Raw genomic sequence first — 17,469 nt, 5'->3', positions numbered from 1 at the left:
TGCTGTGTAACGTTGTGTTTGTGTGGACAGCTCCTTGCTGGGAGTGGCTGTACTAGAATTGGATACCTTTCTGTAAGAATATTCCACTATACAGGTTGAAAAGCAAAAAATGTCAGGATTGCTCTTTGGGGAGAATAGTGTTTCTTGATGGCTTCATAGCCTTAGAGATAGACAGTTTTTATTATTAAAATGTCCTTGCTATTAATAGACAGGTATTGAAATCTTATTGGCTTCCCTGAGCTCAGTTGGTAAAAAATCTGCCTGCAGTGTGAGAGACCTGGGTTCTTCCTGGGTTGGGAAGATCCCCTGGAGAAGGGAAAGGCTACCCACTCCAATATTGTCGCCTGGAGAATTCCATGACTGTGTATAGTCCATGGAGTCGCAAAGAGTCAGACATGACTGAGCGACTTGCACTACACCATGAAACCTTATTGATTTGAGTACTCCCTTTAAGGAACCTCTGCTTTCTAGATGTGATATAAAACTTGAGCTCTCTTAATATCTCTTCCCATTGTTCCTTAGTTCGTAACAAAGTTTTAGGGATTTAATTGTTTATATTTTTTTGTATCTTGAGTGTGCAGAGTTCTTAAATGTGGGGAGACTGAACCACATAAGCAGATGAGTGAACTGAGAAACCAGCGAGCTGAGGACTCTTGCATTGATGTTCCCTAAAGTCAGTGTAGCTACTCAGGAGAGCTGTGCTAATGCGTTCATGGTATCCCTTTACTTGTTACAGTTTCTTTCCAATAAAAATTACCTAGGAAGAGGTAACAGAAGTAGTTTTCTCCATTGTTACTTTTATAAAATTAAAGCTGTTTCCCCAGTGGCCTAAATTATGCCAGGGAAAATTGACTTTATAAATCCTTTGGGTTCCTGTTGAAGATACTCTTTAAGGTGTAGAATTGCACTTTCACTTTTCCTCTGATAGTGAACATGAAAGCCTCCTGTGCTGGCCAGGGGCTTTTCAGCACCAGCCTTTTTGAAATGTGAGAGTGTCCTGGTTTAGCTTAGCCATAACTTAGCCAGGTTAATGGGTTTAGAGGTGTTGTCACGATCTTTCTGGGTGGTGCCGAGGGTGTAGATAGTTGTTTTGGCCTCATTAATGAGCTCCACTTGCATCCTAACCACCCTGACTCTCCCCAGTTTTTGAATCAGAGCCGTCAGGCACTTGAAATGAAAATGGAAAACCCCACTGCTGGCGGGGCGACGGCGATGAGGCCCATGATGCAGCCGCAGGTCAACTCCCAGGTGAGGATGCGTTTCTTCGTGCTGAGGGCTTGAATGCTCTGCACAAGGCTTGGCCCCTGCTTGACTCTCAGGAAATATTTGTTAAACAAAGAGTACACAATCTCAAATTCCTTGTATAAGAAACCATCCCAGGGTCCTGTCACACTTTCGTTCTTGCCTTCATCTTTTCCTATTGGTCACTAGGAAGAATCGGAGGAAGAGGTTCTTTTTTTTTTTTTTTAAACCACTGATTGGTGTTTTTAAAGTTAATTCCCTTTGTGATCACATGCTATGTTGTGAAACTGCTACCACTTACTTTTTAGGGATTGAAAATAATAAATCTGTAAACTTTTCTCTGGTCCTGGATTGTGAAACTACATTCTCACTGGGTAGAATTTGATATAAGAAGTCTAAAGCAGCAGGAAAAAAAAAATTCATAATCCCACTCTCAGTGACAGTCTTTGAGGTGACTGATTTCCCATGGTGGGAGGGATGTTCTTAATGGTCTCTGCCTCCAGCCCATGCTGGACACTGTATTAAGGCATTTCCATAGTGTGCACAAGGCAAATGACTAAACGAAAATCCCTTATTGTGGTTTGAAATACTGTTAAACAACTGTGAAATGCCTAGTTTTCACTCTCTTAGGTGTGCTTGGAAGTACCAGTACCTGTATATTTTCTTGATAATCAGACATCCTGTTATCAGCTGAGCTAGGATAATTTCTAAAAAGGTGATTAAGGTTTGCTTTTTGGAGATGGTCTCTCCTAGCTGGCAGATCAGCTGCCTTGTTCAGCGCTTTAATGACATCACCTCCTTGCTCTCCCCCGTCAGAGGTTTAGAGAGACTCCAAGGCCTTCAGGAGTGGTGTCGTGCTTCTTTGCGTGTAACTGCACTCCTTTGCTGTATTTTTGGCTTCTCTTTTGTTTCTCCCCCAAACAGAATCTCATTCCTGCCCCTTTGTTTTATTTCACAGTTTTTAAGAAGTTTGTCCTCAAATTCTACTCCTAAATATTCTCTCACTTTGAGGACTGTTTCCTAATTATGTTAAAGCCTGATGACTTGGCTGCTTTCATCCCGTTGTTATTGTTCACTGCTGCTAAGTCGCTTCAGTCGTGTCCGACTCTGTGCGACCCCATAGACGGCAGCCCACCAGGCTCCCCCGTCCCTGGGATTCTCCAGGCAAGAACACTGGAGTGGGTTGCCATTTCCTTCTCTAATGCATGAAAGTGAAAAGTGAAAGTGAAGTCGCTCGGTCGTGTCCGACCCTCAGCACCCCATGGACTGCAGCCCACCAGGCTCCTCCATCCATGGGATTTTCCAGGCAAGAGTACTGGAGTGGGGTGCCATCGCCTTCTCCGTGTTATTGTTTAGTTGCTAAATTGTGTCTGACTCTTCTGCAACCCCACAGACTATAGCCTGACAAACTGCTCTGTCCATGGGATTTCTCAGGCAAAAATTCTGGCGTGGGTTGCCATTTCCTTCTCCAAGGGGTCTTCCCCACCCAGAGATTGAACCTGCTTCTCCTGCTTGGCAGGTGGATTCTTTACCACTGAGCCACCTGGGAAGCTGCTTTTGTCCCCTAGCCCCCAATAATACGGAGGTCCCTGTTCTGCTCTCCCAACACCCACCCCCATACTGAGTCAGAAAGCTGTTACCATAATGAGAATTGGGCATTTCCTTTTTTCTAAGGATAAAGAAAAGCATTGGGTATTTTTTTCTTTGATACCTAATGTGTCATGCGTGCACCATACACGTGAAACTGGCTGACTCTTGCTGTACGTGTGTAATTGTGTTCTTTTCTCTGGTGTTAGCAGGGTTTCCTTAACGCTCAGATGGTTGCCCAGCGCAGCAGAGAGCTGCTGAGTCATCACTTCCGGCAGCAGAGGGTGGCGATGATGATGCAACAGCAGCAGCAACAGCAGCAGCAGCAAACCCAGGCCTTCAGTCCACCCCCGAATGTGACTGCGTCCCCTAGCATGGATGGGGTCCTGGCTGGGCCTGCCATGCCGCAAGCTCCACCCCAGCAGTTTCCATACCCTTCAAATTACGGTACACTTGACAGTGGTCATGTCTACCCCCAAGTAACACTCCTGAGGACGTAATGTTCACTAGATGTGTTGTATGTTGAAAACAAATGCTATTCATTGTCTTACTATTTCATAAGAGAAACAGATTAACTAAAAATAGCAGAACAAAACTGTCTACTTCAGTGTACAGGTGATTGTCATTGAGGTAGATGATCGTTCAATAGTTGAGGTTTCTCCGCCTTGGTCTTGTTTTTTCAGTTCCTCACATCTGAATTTGGAAGAAGGCCGTACCAGGCAGGCCATCCCCGCCCCAGTATGTCCCAGTGTAGTAGAACTCTGCCATTGCTGAACAGTGAGAGGAAGGCGCTGTGTAGGCTTTCTGAGTTCCTTTCCTTGGTGGCTTGGGCATGTTAATTAAAGGCATGCCTCTGTGAGGTTCCAGAAGCATGAAGGAGTGGGGCTCCAGGAATCTCTTGGGGAGCTGACATTTGAGGGTGCATCCCTCAGTCAGGGACAGCAGCCCTGTGCTCTAAAGAGGGCTGGAGGGCAGAGGGCCGTGACCTGGTGTCCTTGTGTCAGAAAGCTCACTGGGGTGGCTGCCCTTTGGGGGATCCAGATGGGGGGTGTCTGTATGGGAAGCCTGTTGCTCTGGTTGTCACCTTGTGGAGAAGCAAGAATTACTGACCAGCAACATCTTTATACCTTATACTTAACCATATTCCCCCACCTTAAAAAAAAAAAAGGAACCTCAAGTTTCTATAGAAAGCTGATATTCCATTTGAACGTTGTAACTTCTTTTTCTTCTTTCTTTTTTAAAGGGATGGGACAACAACCAGATCCAGCCTTTGGTCGAGTGCCTAGTCCTCCCAATGCGATGATGTCATCAAGAATGGGTCCCTCCCAGAATCCCATGATGCAGCATCCTCAGACCGCACCCATGTATCAGTCATCAGAAATGAAGGGCTGGCCATCAGGAACCCTGGCCCGGAACAGGTGAAGAGCAGGGCCTTCTTTTTTGGCCGTGGCACCAGGCTTGCAGGACCTCAGTTCTCTGATCAGGATCAAACCCAGGTCCTATGCAGTGAAAGTGCAGAGTCTAACCACTGGACTGCTGGGAAATTCCTAGAACAGGGACTTTGAAAGTCAGCCACTAGAATGTGTCGAAAGTTCAGGGAATTAGTCTCTGTTTTGCAGCCAAGCCTGTTTGGATGGGGAGATCCAAAGGCCTGGGCTGATACTAGAGGGTGTTATTTGGCTCATCCATTCTGAGACACCTTCCTACTGTGTGCATATCCACAAGGGTATGAGCACAGACAACTGTGAAAGAGAGAAGACAGGCTGTCTGAGTTTTCTTGCTCATGTTCTCTGCTTAAGTATAGCAACACTGACAGAATTGTGGTGGTCTCTGTGTGCCTGTCCTGTGTTTTGAAAGTGACCCAGGAGGTAATTTCCCACTTTTCTTCACAGCACCTTTCCCCAGCAGCAGTTTGCCCACCAGGGGAATCCTGCAGCGTACAGTATGGTGCACATGAACGGCAGCGGTGGTCCCATGGGACAGATGAACATGAACGCCATGCCCATGGCTGGCATGCCCATGGGTCCTGATCAGGTATAGGGTATGGGGTTCTGTTCCTTCCCCTTCTCAACATTTTTTTTTCCTGTTCTCTGGAGAGAACCAAAGCCTCAATGATAATGTAAAGGTCCTAGGTAGATTTTTACCTTGGATGTTTAACTTAAAATATATAATCCTTGAAAAAACTTTTGGTTTGAAGGTATTGGGCCATTTGATACTTTTAGAAACCTGGTATCTAAGGACTGAGTCAGTCAGCCAGAGCCATGTGGCAAGCCATCCGTGGAGACATAGGGATTCTTTTCTTTTGGACAAAGCGTGTGTTTCACTCATGTTTCTTCTGGTTGCCAACAGAAATATTGCTGACCTGTCTACGCCATGACGTCCAAGGAAATCACCGTACAAGACACTGCACTAGGATTACCGGGAGTAGTGAATCGTTGTTCTAGGCACCCAGCTTTGAAGAAAGGACCAGCTCCAATCTCCATCAACGGTATTTCAAGTGATGTCATTTGAGCAGGACTGAATTTTAACCTGAAGTGTGATATCTACCTGTTTTCTTTCCCTCCTCCTATGTATCATGGTGTTTAAAACAAATATTTTTGGCATTCTGCCTTTTGGGGATATGATTCTGGAGGTACGGAGTGTTACTGATCACAAACTGTCCTGTGTCACTTTTTTTCTGCTTGGCTGTCCAGAGTCTTTGGAAAAAATAGAGGTGAGGCCAGAGAACATTGGAGAAATCAAGAGATGAGTTTCTTGATAGTTGCAGTACTCGGTGAAGAGCATGGTCCACATTCGAGGGTTTTTGTCACAGGCTGTCTTATAAAGGTGGCATTTCCAGGTTCTCCTTTAAGGATAGCTCCCAGCCTCCTCTTGGTTGTCCTAGGCTTTTTCCTAAATAGGGTTTTTATCTGCCCCTAACGTCCTGTAATACTTCACCTCCAGGAATTGTCCTTGGTGTCAGATGGCTTTGCAGAAGGGAAAACAGACGACAGTATTTAATTGCAGCAGTGGCAGTTCTTCACTTGCTGACGTGCAGCTGAGTGCACTTTATTTAAAAAGTAATGGATACATGCAATATTCTCTTGGTCTTGAGGAATGGTGAACCACATTCCTAGTTGTTGTCTACACTTACCTGTTGGACAAGAACTATGATTTTTGTTGTTGTTATGAAAAGTACTGGTTTCACCCTTTGCCTATATGGTAGAGCAATAATGCTTTTTGAAAATAAACTGCAGAAACCCCAAGGCCAGGTACTGCATTCTGAATCAGAATTTCGCAATGTTTCTGTGAATAGATTTTCTTTTGTAAATATGACCTTTAAGATTATTGTATGATGTAACATATGTATATACCTTTTTTTTTTTTTTTGTAGGCCACAACAACTCATTTTTACAGAGTTTGTGAAGCTAAATATTTAACATTGTCAGTTTCAGTAAGTTCAGTGTGGTGAGGTTACCAACAGAAGTCGTGCCCTGAATTTTGTGGCCTGGGGTAGGGGCTGCGGCCAACAGGTTTTCCTTGCCCCTAGCCTTAGATGCTCGCTCCTGTTCAGTCTCTTAATCTAAATGCTTTTTAAAGCGATCATTTAAATGTAGGCATTTACATTTTTTAAAAACAATTTCTCTACCAGAACTAAGCACTTCGTTAATTTGGGGGGAGAGAACAGACAAGGGGAAATAAACTTAAGAAAAAATCAAGAATTTTAAAAGATCAAGCAATTTGATTCCAAAGAAGAATGTTGGATTTTTAGGCAGTCCATAAATAGCAAGTCATGGTATATGTATATATTTTTAATTGAACGCGTCATCTTCTCATCCATTTTAGGAGTGCTCTAAGGTTTTGGTTGCTAGGACTTGAATCCCACATTGAGGTCTCAGGCATAGAATCCTTGATGTGTGGTTTCTGCTCAGCTGAAACCACATCTGCTCAGCTGTCTTGTCCTTCTCCTACTGTGATGTCCTGAGAATCGGAGGAAGTAGCATCATGGTTATTCCTAAAGAGTTCAGTCTGCAGAGCAGCCACATTCATGTGATTCGGAGCCAGGTCTGACTGGGCGCCTTTGTATCCCTCTCCTCCACCACCCCTTCTGCTGCTGCCACTTGTCAGCTGGGAATAGGGAAGAAAGTCAAGTTTGATTCCCTTTACCTAGCTTACTTTTTATCAGGGTCAAGCAGTTGAATGAAATGGGGTTTTTAGACTATCTATGATTTTCAAATGTCTGTTAGCCTTGGTGTCATTTCTTAGCAATAACTGAGAGCCAGTTAAAATTTTTTTCACTCATTTAGCCAATCTTTCTAGGTGTCTCTGAAGGTAAGATCATTTGATTTCTTTGACTTGCGTATGACTAAGTGAAACCTGTATTTCCAGAAACACCACTAGAGTGGATTTGAGTTTTGCATCCCCCCCACCTGCTTAAAAATAAATCTAAGACTACAAATCCATTAGCTTCCATCCCAGGGGCCTGCACTTTGCAGATAATGCATCTTCCGGTCTGGAGACAGAGGAAGAGCTGAGTAAGAGTCTCTTTTTAGACACAATTGCATCAGGTGTATCTGAACGTTTCTTAAAGTTGCGTGTATGTGGGGAGAAATAGAATGGTGCTCTCACCTTTCTTGACTTTAATTAAAAACTCAGTTTTGGGATTCTTTTTCTCAGTCCGTTCTGACTCCAGGCTAAGTGGAAGGCAACACCCCCTTTTTATATGGAAGAAAAGTGAAGTTTATTATAAGTTTTTATATTTTCTACTTGTTCATTGGTGCAAATTTAAGATTTTGATTTTCTTTTAATAGATGGCAGTCTTTGAGATAATTTGTTTTTACCTTAATTCCCCTTTTATTTTTTATGGATAATTTTTTGTATTTCTGCTGCCTACCTCTCCTCCGCCCCGCTCCCACCACTTTTTAAACCTTAGTATCTGTTGGGTGAACAGTATAAGTAACGTTTTCATCTGCTTTTAGAATGTGAGATATTTCCAGTACCTACTTTTTTGCTGAATCCAAAGATATATAAATATAAATATATATATTTTATAAAGATCAAAATGATATAAAGGAGATAACATTTCTTCCTTTTAAAAAACAAATAGAAATCCATTGTTAATGTTCATATTATGATGCCATTTTTCTAAATCGTGCATCTTGATGGAAAGGTGTAAATATCAATCAGCAGGATGCTTAATCAGTATTTAATGTCTGAGGTGAACTGGGGTGTATAGGGGGTGGGCACTACAGAACATAGTTGGCTTGTTGTCCTGTAAGTTCCGTGATCCATGGAACTTACTTACAGCTGAGAAGTAAACAGAATGGGTTGCCAGTTACCCATATGCCTGTCCAGTTAGTTCCCTTTTTATTTGCAGAAGCCATGCATTTGTTTGCAAGTGGGAAATTCATAGTAGTAAAACTGCTCGGACAGATGAACTGTCCCCTCTGCAGAAGAGCAGGAGCTGCTGTTCAGCTCCAAGGCAGACTGTATAATCACAAGCAGGGTGTTTTCTTTCTCTCTCTCTTTTTTGAAAGGAGAAGATGGAAATGTCATTCTGAGAGCAAGATTTAAATTCTCAGGAATTGACTTACAGTATTGAGAATGAATTCACTTTAAAACAAGTTTACATTAAATGTTGTTTGTAAAAAATCAAAATCATGCTTTACACTGCAGAGAATTCAAACCACATGGGCTAACTTATGAGACAGTTGAGTGGTAAGCTATGACTCCTTTGATCATTTTGGACATCATTGTAAATAAAGGTTTCTATTTAAAATTGAAGGCCAAGAGCGTGCCACTTTTTTTTTCTTTTTTTTAAATCCCAGTCGAATTCAGGGTAAAATATAAGAAATTGTGTTTCAGCTAATGGATAAAGGTTTCTGTGAGGGTAAAAGAAATCTTGAGAACCGTGGCCCTCTGCTTACACAAGGTAAGTGCCTAGGGGGTCACGTGTTAGGGAGAAATGTGCGGAGCCAGGTGCAATTTCTCTCCCTCCTCCTCCCAGTCTAGCGTTCCCACAGCTGCCTTTACTGGTCGGACTGCCTGGTACACGAAGGGCTGGCTAAGGTGAGTGGCTTTGTAGTTGGTCATTATTTTTACAAAGTGTGATCCTAAAGCTGGTGTGATATGAGATAAGGTTCCCAAAGTATGGTAAATTCTAGTCAGTTTATAACCACATATAGCCCTTTTTAAAAAACCATCTCAACCCAAGGTGTCTTCCTTCCAAAAAGATGTTGACTGGTAGTATCTCAAATGCTTTAAAAAAAAAAAACAAAAAACCCAAACACGCCAAAAAACAACTCCCAAGAAATGGCCTTTTAGAAAAATGTCAAAGGTTACCTCATGCCAAGTGCTGGTCATTGGCTGGGCTTTTCAACATTGTATGACAATACGTAGACTACAAAATTCCTTTACAAATACAATTTTGTTAAAACTTGGGGCATACATCAACTTCCTGTCTTTGCAGGACTTTAAAAAACATCAGTTCTGGGACAGATAACGAAGGAATCCTGGGAGAAATGGCATCTGGTCAGGAAGAGGAATGTCCACAACTGCGAGGGGTTTCTTTTACACGGGCCACACCATTTATTAACACCGCCACTCTTGAAAATTGGGTTTTCTTATTAGATTCCCCTAGAAGTTTCCGAGCTGGTTACATGTAAATAGTCACATATATACATTGAAGTCATTGTCTTCAGAGGCAGCCAGGGTTATAGGGTGAGATAGAAATTCCTGTCTTTTGTGCTGTTGACTCACTGTCAAACTTGGTGCACCGTTTCCTCCCTCTGTCCTCCTCTTCTGTGACGAACCAAAAGAATAACAGGATTTAAAACAGGGTGGTTCTTTCCCTGTGATTTAAAAAAATTCCAGTGACTTTCACCCTTGGGGGAAATTTCCAAGAAAATCTCTCTGTTCTTCTTCCCTTGTGAGCCCCTCAGAGAGGGTTAGTGGTGACTTCTTGATATGAAAATGCGTTTTGTGCAGCTGGTGAGGTATAATCCAAAGCAAAAGCAGGGACAAGCGTGGACTTCCGGAAGTCTCACTGCTCCCGTTGGTTCTCGTCCAGAATCTGCCGCATTGACTGAAGGTGGGTTCCGTGTGTCTCGGCCTCCTGGCTGACAGCACAGGTCTGCTGGAAATCATTCAGGGTTTTTCATTGTACAGGTGACGCCTCTGGTTTTGGAGGTCCAGCTCGTGCTTCTTAACCTTCCCAGCCTTCCCACAGCTGTCCCCTGTAGAACAAAGCAGACAGTGTATCATGCTGCCTAAGGATTTCTTAATCGGCCCTATAGCTGAGTCAGCTTTGCTTCAAGGATGTGGCTGCTGAGAAGGAGTTAATTCCAGATCCCTCGGACAGGGCTTGCTATTGTCTCATTGTCTAGACTGTCAGTTGTTGGCTCACACACAGTGACTGGCAAAGATGTCATTTAAGGATCTGGACAGGATGGTGGCTAAGGAATGTGAGAAGTACTCTGATTCTTGTTGCACCAAAGAAATGCTTAATTGGCCCATTATTATTTTCCTGTTAAAGCCACACAGACTTACATGCATATAATGATAGAAAATGAGGGGGAGGTTACAAATGGCAGCTCACCACGGGCGTGATTGGCCTGCAAGGTAAAGTCACATCAGACTAGTTGCCACCATTAACAAATTGTCGTATATATCTGCACTTCTGCATTTTCTCAATGAGTCAGAGGATTCAAATTGCATCCCATTCTGTTCTCTTTAAAGCAGAGTGACTTCTCCAGGTTGCCACGGCCTCCTGGCCCCTCATAGCCTCTGCTGACCCTAGCGTGGGTGAGCTTGTAGTGTGGGTGTTCTGGAAACCATTTAATGAGGTCACCTTGCCGCTGACACTATGGACCAGGGAGCAGCTCGGCAGCCACAGCCTTCAAGATGCCTGGTACTCAGCCACCTGACACGCTGCTGAGCCTCTCAGGGAGGCCTTGAGCTTCCAAAGCAGAGATGATGATGTGGAGAACAACAAGTATTGATCTAGTACATGCGGTGTATCCAAGTAGGTTATTTTACTGGAAAGACTGGCACGACTGCTTCCCGTCTTATGAGAACAGACGAGAGGAATGAGAAAAGGGCATGCATGGGGAACAGCCTCGGCAAAGCGAACCGGGTCAGACCAGCTCTCTAGTGGTAAACTGGTTCCTCAACTCACAGTGATTTGGAAGAAGGTCTCTTCATTTCTGGCCACTTTCGACGCTGAAACTGCCTACGTTTTCAAGTGTCAAAAGGAGAAAGAGTATTAACCATCACCAAGAAAGAAAAAGTGACCCCCAGAGAACTACACGAAGAAGGCCTTTTAGGGGACAGCTGTCGCTGGTGGGTGAGCCAGGCCCTGGCAGATCAGAGATAGGGCAGCACCCCAACCTCACACGTGCAACCTCTGAGGTTAGACTACAGGACGGGTCACCGTACAGGGCAGTTCTCAGGCTTTAAAAGCAAAAGCAATACCTGTATTGCTCATAGCTTCCTCCATCTTTCAGTCCTAAAGGACAGAGAAACGTACAACATGGAAACATAATTTTAGGGCAAAAACGGCACCAGCAAGGACAAACTGTATAGCTGTCTCTCGTCTTTTTAAAACACTTAGTGTTTTGGTCATAAGCCTGTGATGTAGTGGCCCCTAGACAGAGGGGCCTGAACTCCCAGCAGTCCCTAAGACACTGTCGGGGACATATACTCTGAGCCTATCACGTTCAGGCTCCTGTCACAGACATTCAGCACTAACCGTGGTCATTCATGGTGGGGGACCCATGGGTGGGCGTGAACACCTGTGCTACCGAGGACGGACAGTGGGGAGAGCCCAACTGTGGGCTCTGGACCCAGTCCCCTTACTCATCACTAAACGAGGACGTGCAGATTCACCTCAGAGGGTCGTCGGAACGCCTGTCAGTTAATGCCTAGAAAACACTCAGCACTCTGGCGGGCACAGAGTGATAAATCTGAGTGATGGCATTCACCATAAAAGTGGCACATGGCTGGTGGATGTTAGAGAATTCACCAGCTCCTGGTGATTCTGAGTTCACTCTTCAGATGGGCCCTCCTCAGTCCCCTCCTGTGGTCACCTCTTTCCACCCTGGGGCACTTGCTTACCCAGGTCCATGTTCCGGGTCCGGGGGTTACACTGCTTGTAACCCTTGCAGCTCCTCAGCTCCATGAGCTCCACGTGTAGCTGATTGAGGACGTCCCTGTCCAGGGTGTTCACTGCATTCATCAACTGGTTGGAAAAAAGGTAGGTTATCAATGAGATGAGGATGGGAGGCCCCCCCCCCCCCGACTTCTACCAACCAGGGGGCCTGATTTGGGCAGGTGGGGAGTATGTGGCTGGTAAGGGGTGGTGACATCCACCTCCACAAAGGCTGGGGTTTGGAACAGTTGCCTCTAGCCTCATGTGCACGAAATCTCAAAAACCACCATGGATTTCACATTGAACTCCTGGAACCACCGGTCAGCAAACATACCAAGCCTGGGAAGAAGCCCTTCCCAGCCTCTCAGGTCCTCTTGATGGGAAGGCAGCTACTTGGCAAAGGTCTGGGTGAGTGTCCTGGTCCAGGTACTGCTGTGACCCACTAACCTACCAGCTCAGTCAACCCTTTTTGTAAAATACGGGGATGCCCGGTGGCCTATATGGTAATTAGTAGCAAAACAAGACAGTCGAGTTGCTGGCATTTACAAAAGGGTGTAAAAAAAATTGCTGTCAGGCTTTTCTATAGAAGACTGGACAGTGCCAAGACCATGCTACTGAGCAGCTCTAATGCTGAAGCTGGGTCATGACCATGTTTTATGAGGGACAGGCAAGTTCTGCTCACCAGGCTCTCTGGCTGATGAGTCCCATTCTTCAGTCTCGTGCATGTTCAGATGGGTTAATACATGGAAGCGCAGAGTAAGGGCTGCGTGATCGTTAGTTAGGCCTGTGGTCTACAGGATTTGGCCTGACCCTAAGAACCCCTGAAGCTCCAGGTTCTAGGCATTCCCCAAGATCCCACAAAGCCTGCTGCAACGGTCCCAGGTGGGTAAGTTGGAATAAAGAGTCTATGGGTGATCAGTCAGTAGATAGTGGATTTGGGAGGAGGCAGGCAGGCAGGGTGGCACACTGAGCCTCAGCCTTCCCGGTGGCTTCTCCTCACTTCTGTCTTAGGGACTCCGTGGGACTTGGAAAAGCTGTTGGTCATTTCCGCAGGCTGCCTACCTGGTAAGGCCTGTAGTAAGTACCCCACGGCCCCCTTTCTCCAGCCTGTGCTGTCTACCTGGTAGGGGTCTGTGTTGAGATCGAAGTACTCCAGGAAGCCGGTTGCAAATTCACAGAAGAGGAAGTTGTGGGTCTCGTTGATGGTCCTCATGCACCAGTACGTGTTGTTGTTGGCACTGGTGCAGGCACAGAAAGGCCCCACTGCCAGGGAAGAGCGCGAGCCCTGAGCTGGGGAAGCCCAGCCGCCAGCCCCTTCCTGTCCTGCCTGAGGTTGCTGGGGGACCTGTTCCTGAAAGACCCACAGGGCCTGGCAGGAAGCACTCACAAGCTGAGGGGATGCTGGGACCCCTGGGAGGAGCACCCCCGCCCCGGGCCCAGTTGGCTCACACGTCCAGAGGGGTGCCGTCTGCCAGTGCTGGTTGTCGTGGGTGAAGCACGTGAGGCCGGGCATGCTGCACGTGTCATTGTTCTGTAGGCGCTTGAGCAGCTTGCGGAGTTTCTTCTTGCGCTTCTGTTCCCGTAGCAGCCACACCTTGTCCTTCTCCTGCAGACCCTTCCTAGGGGCACACAGGGCCGCACCCCTCACACCTCCCCCAGCCCCACATGGGAGCCTTTTCCTGCCCCGGGAGCTGTGGGCACGGCCCTGGAGACTTCCCAAAGGGCCTTCCAAATCCTACTGCTGGTGCAGGGCAGGGCTGGGGCCAGATGAGGCTCCTGTCATCCTGTATTAGCTCCCAAAGCAGCGCAGGGGTGGATGGTACCAGGAGATTGCTGGGCCTCCTACTCACACGTCTCTCTGGGGGCCTGTGTCCTGCCCTGCCCTGCCATAACCCGCTCTGCCCATAGGCAGCGCCTGGAGCCAGGTTTAGGGTTGATCTGGGAGTCGGGGCTCTGCAGGGCCTGTTGCGCCTCCCAGGGAAAGGCCAGGACCTGCTTGTCCTTGTTTGTTTCAGCTTCAGGGAGGGCCCCCTTCTCAGGAGGGCCTGCAGCTGCCCTTACCTGAAAGGATGTAGGCTGGAGCCTTTGTGCTTGAGGCGGCCTTTGTGCTGGGCATGGTAACTGCAACAGACCCCCGCCCCCCCCAGCCCAGCCTTCAGACACTGTGCCCAGGGCCACCCTAGTGGGTGGCTGCAAACTGTGCTTCTCTGGGACCCCCGTTTCTCCTCCTGGGCCATGCTAGGGAGACACTATCCCCAGGGTGGCAGCCTCCTGCCTGCCTGGCTCCTTCCTCCATGCGTGAGCTGAGAGACCCTGGCTGAAGGCCTCGGCCAGACACAGAATGTGAGGGTAGGTGTAAGTTAACCATGCCTGGAGGCTGGACCTGGCTCCAGGTGGGTTGCCTCCAGCTCCCCTGCCCGCCCAGCTTTTGCTTGATCAGGGCCAGCCCTGGGGAAACCCACAGTGGGTAAGCCCTTTCTGGAAAGGCAGCAGGGACTGTGGTAGCCACTAGCCACCTGGGGCTATTTCAATTTTAATTAAACGAGTGATTCAGTTACAGTGGCTGCCATTCAGAGCTCTATAATCACAGGTGGTAGGTTGGCCGCCACCAAACAGGACAGCACAGGTCCAGCGCCTTCCATCACCACAGAGGTGTGGTTGGACAGTGCTGCTTTTGAGTTCTGACCCTTGGGCTGGGGATTCCCTGATCTGGTAAAGTGGGTCCCAGGCCATGTGGGCTGCTCCTGGAAGGGCTGTCTGTGGAGGCACTTTTCCTTCTGGGAAACTGGTTCCACAGTCGGGCTGCCTGTGGGCAGAGCATGAAATCTGGACGTCTGGGTGGTAACAGGATGTGCATTATTCCTGGTTACTATTGTGTTTACTCTAAGCAAGGAATATAAAAATAGTGGAGGAAGTCACAGAGAGGATGCTGTGTTCCTAGGAGCGATCCTGCAGGGGCTCTAGGGGCCTCTCACCTGATTTTGTGACAGTCACATTCTTCTGGCCGCTTTTTCTTCAAGTGACCTCGGACTTCCCTTAGGTTCTTGATTTTGTTCTGCAGCGTCTCGATCTGAAGGAGGAAGTAGGAAAGGAGGCCGTGAGACTCTCGGGGGCTGGGTAAGAAGGGCCTGCCTGGCAGGGCCCCCAGTTGCTGCCTGTGTCTGTGGTTTCTGAGGTGGGTCCTTGGTTCTACCTGCTGAAGGAACCAAAGATCATTCTCCTGTCTTGTTCTGCCCGAGAACCAGCTGAGCCCTTGGAGGACTTGAAGGCCTCCCCCCAGGCTTGTTGGAAGGAAGGGCTGAGTGTGGAGTAAGCATCTTGTACATCATAGAGGGGTGTGTCATGGCTGCGTGGTCCTTCCCTGCCCCTCGTCCCCCAGCAGGAACTGTCTGAGGCCCTGGTGAGGATCCTGCGGGACTCTGTCCCCTGGGCCTGCCTCCCTGCTTCCTGCTCTGGCCAGTGGCCCTGCTGAGCTCGAGGTGGCGAGAACCCTCCCGGTGCAGACTCCTTCACCTCGTGGTCAATGTGCAGCTTGTGATCCTTCCAGGCCTGCAGGGACTTGTACAGGTCCAGGTCGCACTGGACTGTGTCATTCTCCAGGATGTAGCACCTGTTTGAGAGAAGGGGTCACGTGGGGCCCTTGGGTGGGGGGTTGTGGACGCCCCTGCTGAGGACCCAGCCCGCCTCCTTGATTCCTGCCTGGACTCTCACCGATGTGTGACTTTAATGGGGTTAGGGGCCGAGTAGTCCGGGAGGCCCCCAGTGCCACTGAAGTCCCCGCCGTCCCTGTCGTCTTGGTTCTCAGGGGCTCCAGGCCAGTGCCGCTTAGTGAGGTTGCGGGGCTGGGATGTGTCGTCCAGGCTGACGTGGTGCCCCCTGACGGCCACCGAGCGGATGGAGCGATTCCGGGCGTAGCTGGCCTTGTACTCTGTGGGCATCAGAGGGGAGGCTGGGAAGGCAGGCCACGCTCCCTGTGCAGCGGACCCTTGATTCAGACAGGGCTGCGCTCCCAAGCTGGGGGCTCAGGAAACCTACCCCTTGGGAAGCTGGCTTTAGATCCCACTGGAAAGGACCTCTAGGTGATTCAGCTGGGGAAACTGACATCTTAGAGCTGAGGAGGAACTGGCCTGAGGTAAATCTCCAGGAAGAGCTGTGCATCATCTGGGATGTCCACACAATAGAGGATTCGAACACTAAACTCAAAGGTATCTACACCACCGTGTTCACTGCAGCATTATTTACGAGAGCCAATTGGCGGAGACAGTCTAAGTGCCCAGTGATGGATGCACACAAAATGGAATATTACTCAGCCATAAAAGAGGAGGAAGTCTTGCTGTTTGTGACAACAGAGGTGGACCTTGAGGGGGCTGTGCTAAATGAAATAAGTCAGAAAAAGACAAGACAGTGCATGATCTCACGTCAACCAAGCTCATAGATACAGACAGAAAACAGATCAGAGGTTGCTGGGGCAGAGGGGAGGGTGGGCGAAAGTGTCAGAAGGGTATTAACAAACTTGCAGTTGTAAGTCCATCCTGGGGATGAAGTGGACAGTGCAGCAACCAGAGTTAATAATACGGTGCTGCATCTTTGAAAGTTGCTGGAAGATCTTCAAAAAAATTTTTTGTGACTGTGTTAAGTGGACTTTTGGGGTGATCATTTCACAGTATATACAGACATCAAATCGTGACATTGTATACCTGAAACTAATGTAATATGTGAATTTACACCACAATAAATCCTCAGAAAACAAAATTACAACAACAACAACAACAACAACATTCATTTGAACTGGACAAAAAAAAGAGCCAAGCAGCACATTCTCCCAGATCAGAAAGGGAGGCGTTGGGGAGGTCTCTGGTCTTGGATGCTTTCCTCAGGGAGGGCAGTGAGGTGGGGCTGAGAAGTGTTTTTTTCTAAGCTCTAAATCACCTGTGAGGACACGCAGGTGCTGGGGCTCAGAGCAGGCTATCCCAAGACAACACAATGGCATACTAATTATTTTGAATGCAAGTTCTTTGAAACCCAGCTGGTGGGGGAAAAGAACGGTATTAGAAAATGGTCCAACTCTTATCTCTGCCCCTACACGTGAGAACGCCTCCCAGGCCTCCTGCAAATGACTAGGAGGAATCCCGGCTGGAGGCTGACAGTCGAGGTGTGATAGGAGTGATTGCTAGGCCTTTCTCCCTAAAGTTAATTGAATGGTCTAAGGTTGAATTCTGTACTTGGAAGGAAAGCATCCCAAAGCCTTTCTGAACATTTCATGCAAATTTTTCAAAGGCACACTGCCCTTAGCTCAGAAGCTCCAGTGTATGAAAGCTCTTCAAGTCTGCTCTAGTGGGAAAGCGTATCCCTGACACTAGAAAGCAAATTCACAATAGTGTGTTTGGCTGTCTAGGCCTCCACTTAGTGTAAGAATGAAAGCTAGAGCTCAGTCCTTTGCGAATAGTTTTCAGGAATGCAGGGGGAAAAAAGTTGAAAGCAATAATTCTTGGCCTGCAATATGAACCTTTAGA

General features: G+C 47.4%; 2 protein-coding genes across 18 annotated transcripts in view; one reads left to right on the top strand and one right to left on the bottom strand.

The window, feature by feature from the left end:
- The window catches only part of NCOA3 (nuclear receptor coactivator 3), a 122,625-nt gene extending 114,033 nt beyond the window's left edge, over positions 1-8,592 (top strand). The window contains exons 19-23 of one of the 3 annotated variants that reach the window (XM_086331494.1): positions 1,144-1,248; positions 3,039-3,276; positions 4,073-4,247; positions 4,722-4,863; positions 5,179-8,592. In XM_086331494.1, coding sequence (XP_086187620.1) covers positions 1,144-1,248; positions 3,039-3,276; positions 4,073-4,247; positions 4,722-4,863; positions 5,179-5,190 — 672 coding nt within the window. In that variant the 3' untranslated portion in view covers positions 5,191-8,592. The remainder of the gene's footprint in view (positions 1-1,143; positions 1,249-3,038; positions 3,277-4,072; positions 4,248-4,721; positions 4,864-5,178) is intronic. The other 2 variants (XM_086331492.1, XM_086331493.1) reach the window with 2 other exon arrangements.
- Positions 8,593-9,372: 780 nt separating this feature from the next.
- The window catches only part of SULF2 (sulfatase 2), a 126,167-nt gene continuing 118,070 nt past the window's right edge, over positions 9,373-17,469 (bottom strand). For 4 of the 15 annotated variants that reach the window (XM_086331497.1, XM_086331496.1, XM_086331495.1 and 1 more), the window contains exons 12-21: positions 15,668-15,884; positions 15,470-15,566; positions 14,932-15,026; positions 14,018-14,077; positions 13,406-13,575; positions 13,077-13,219; positions 11,923-12,046; positions 11,281-11,314; positions 10,985-11,038; positions 9,373-10,043 (exon numbers count right to left, since the gene is read on the bottom strand). In XM_086331497.1, the coding sequence (XP_086187623.1) occupies positions 10,013-10,043; positions 10,985-11,038; positions 11,281-11,314; positions 11,923-12,046; positions 13,077-13,219; positions 13,406-13,575; positions 14,018-14,077; positions 14,932-15,026; positions 15,470-15,566; positions 15,668-15,884 (1,025 nt within the window). In that variant the 3' untranslated portion in view covers positions 9,373-10,012. The remainder of the gene's footprint in view (positions 10,044-10,984; positions 11,039-11,280; positions 11,315-11,922; positions 12,047-13,076; positions 13,220-13,405; positions 13,576-14,017; positions 14,078-14,931; positions 15,027-15,469; positions 15,567-15,667; positions 15,885-17,469) is intronic. The other 11 variants (XM_086331504.1, XM_086331503.1, XM_086331501.1 and 8 more) reach the window with 5 other exon arrangements.

Source organism: Bos grunniens, chromosome 13 (genome assembly GCF_055505025.1).
Source record: "Bos grunniens cultivar Pamir isolate PY7600 chromosome 13, Bosgru_T2T1.0, whole genome shotgun sequence".
NCBI lineage: Eukaryota > Metazoa > Chordata > Mammalia > Artiodactyla > Bovidae > Bos > Bos grunniens.
Note: the sequence above shows the minus strand (reverse complement) of the source record. Positions and strands in the feature narration are given on the sequence as shown.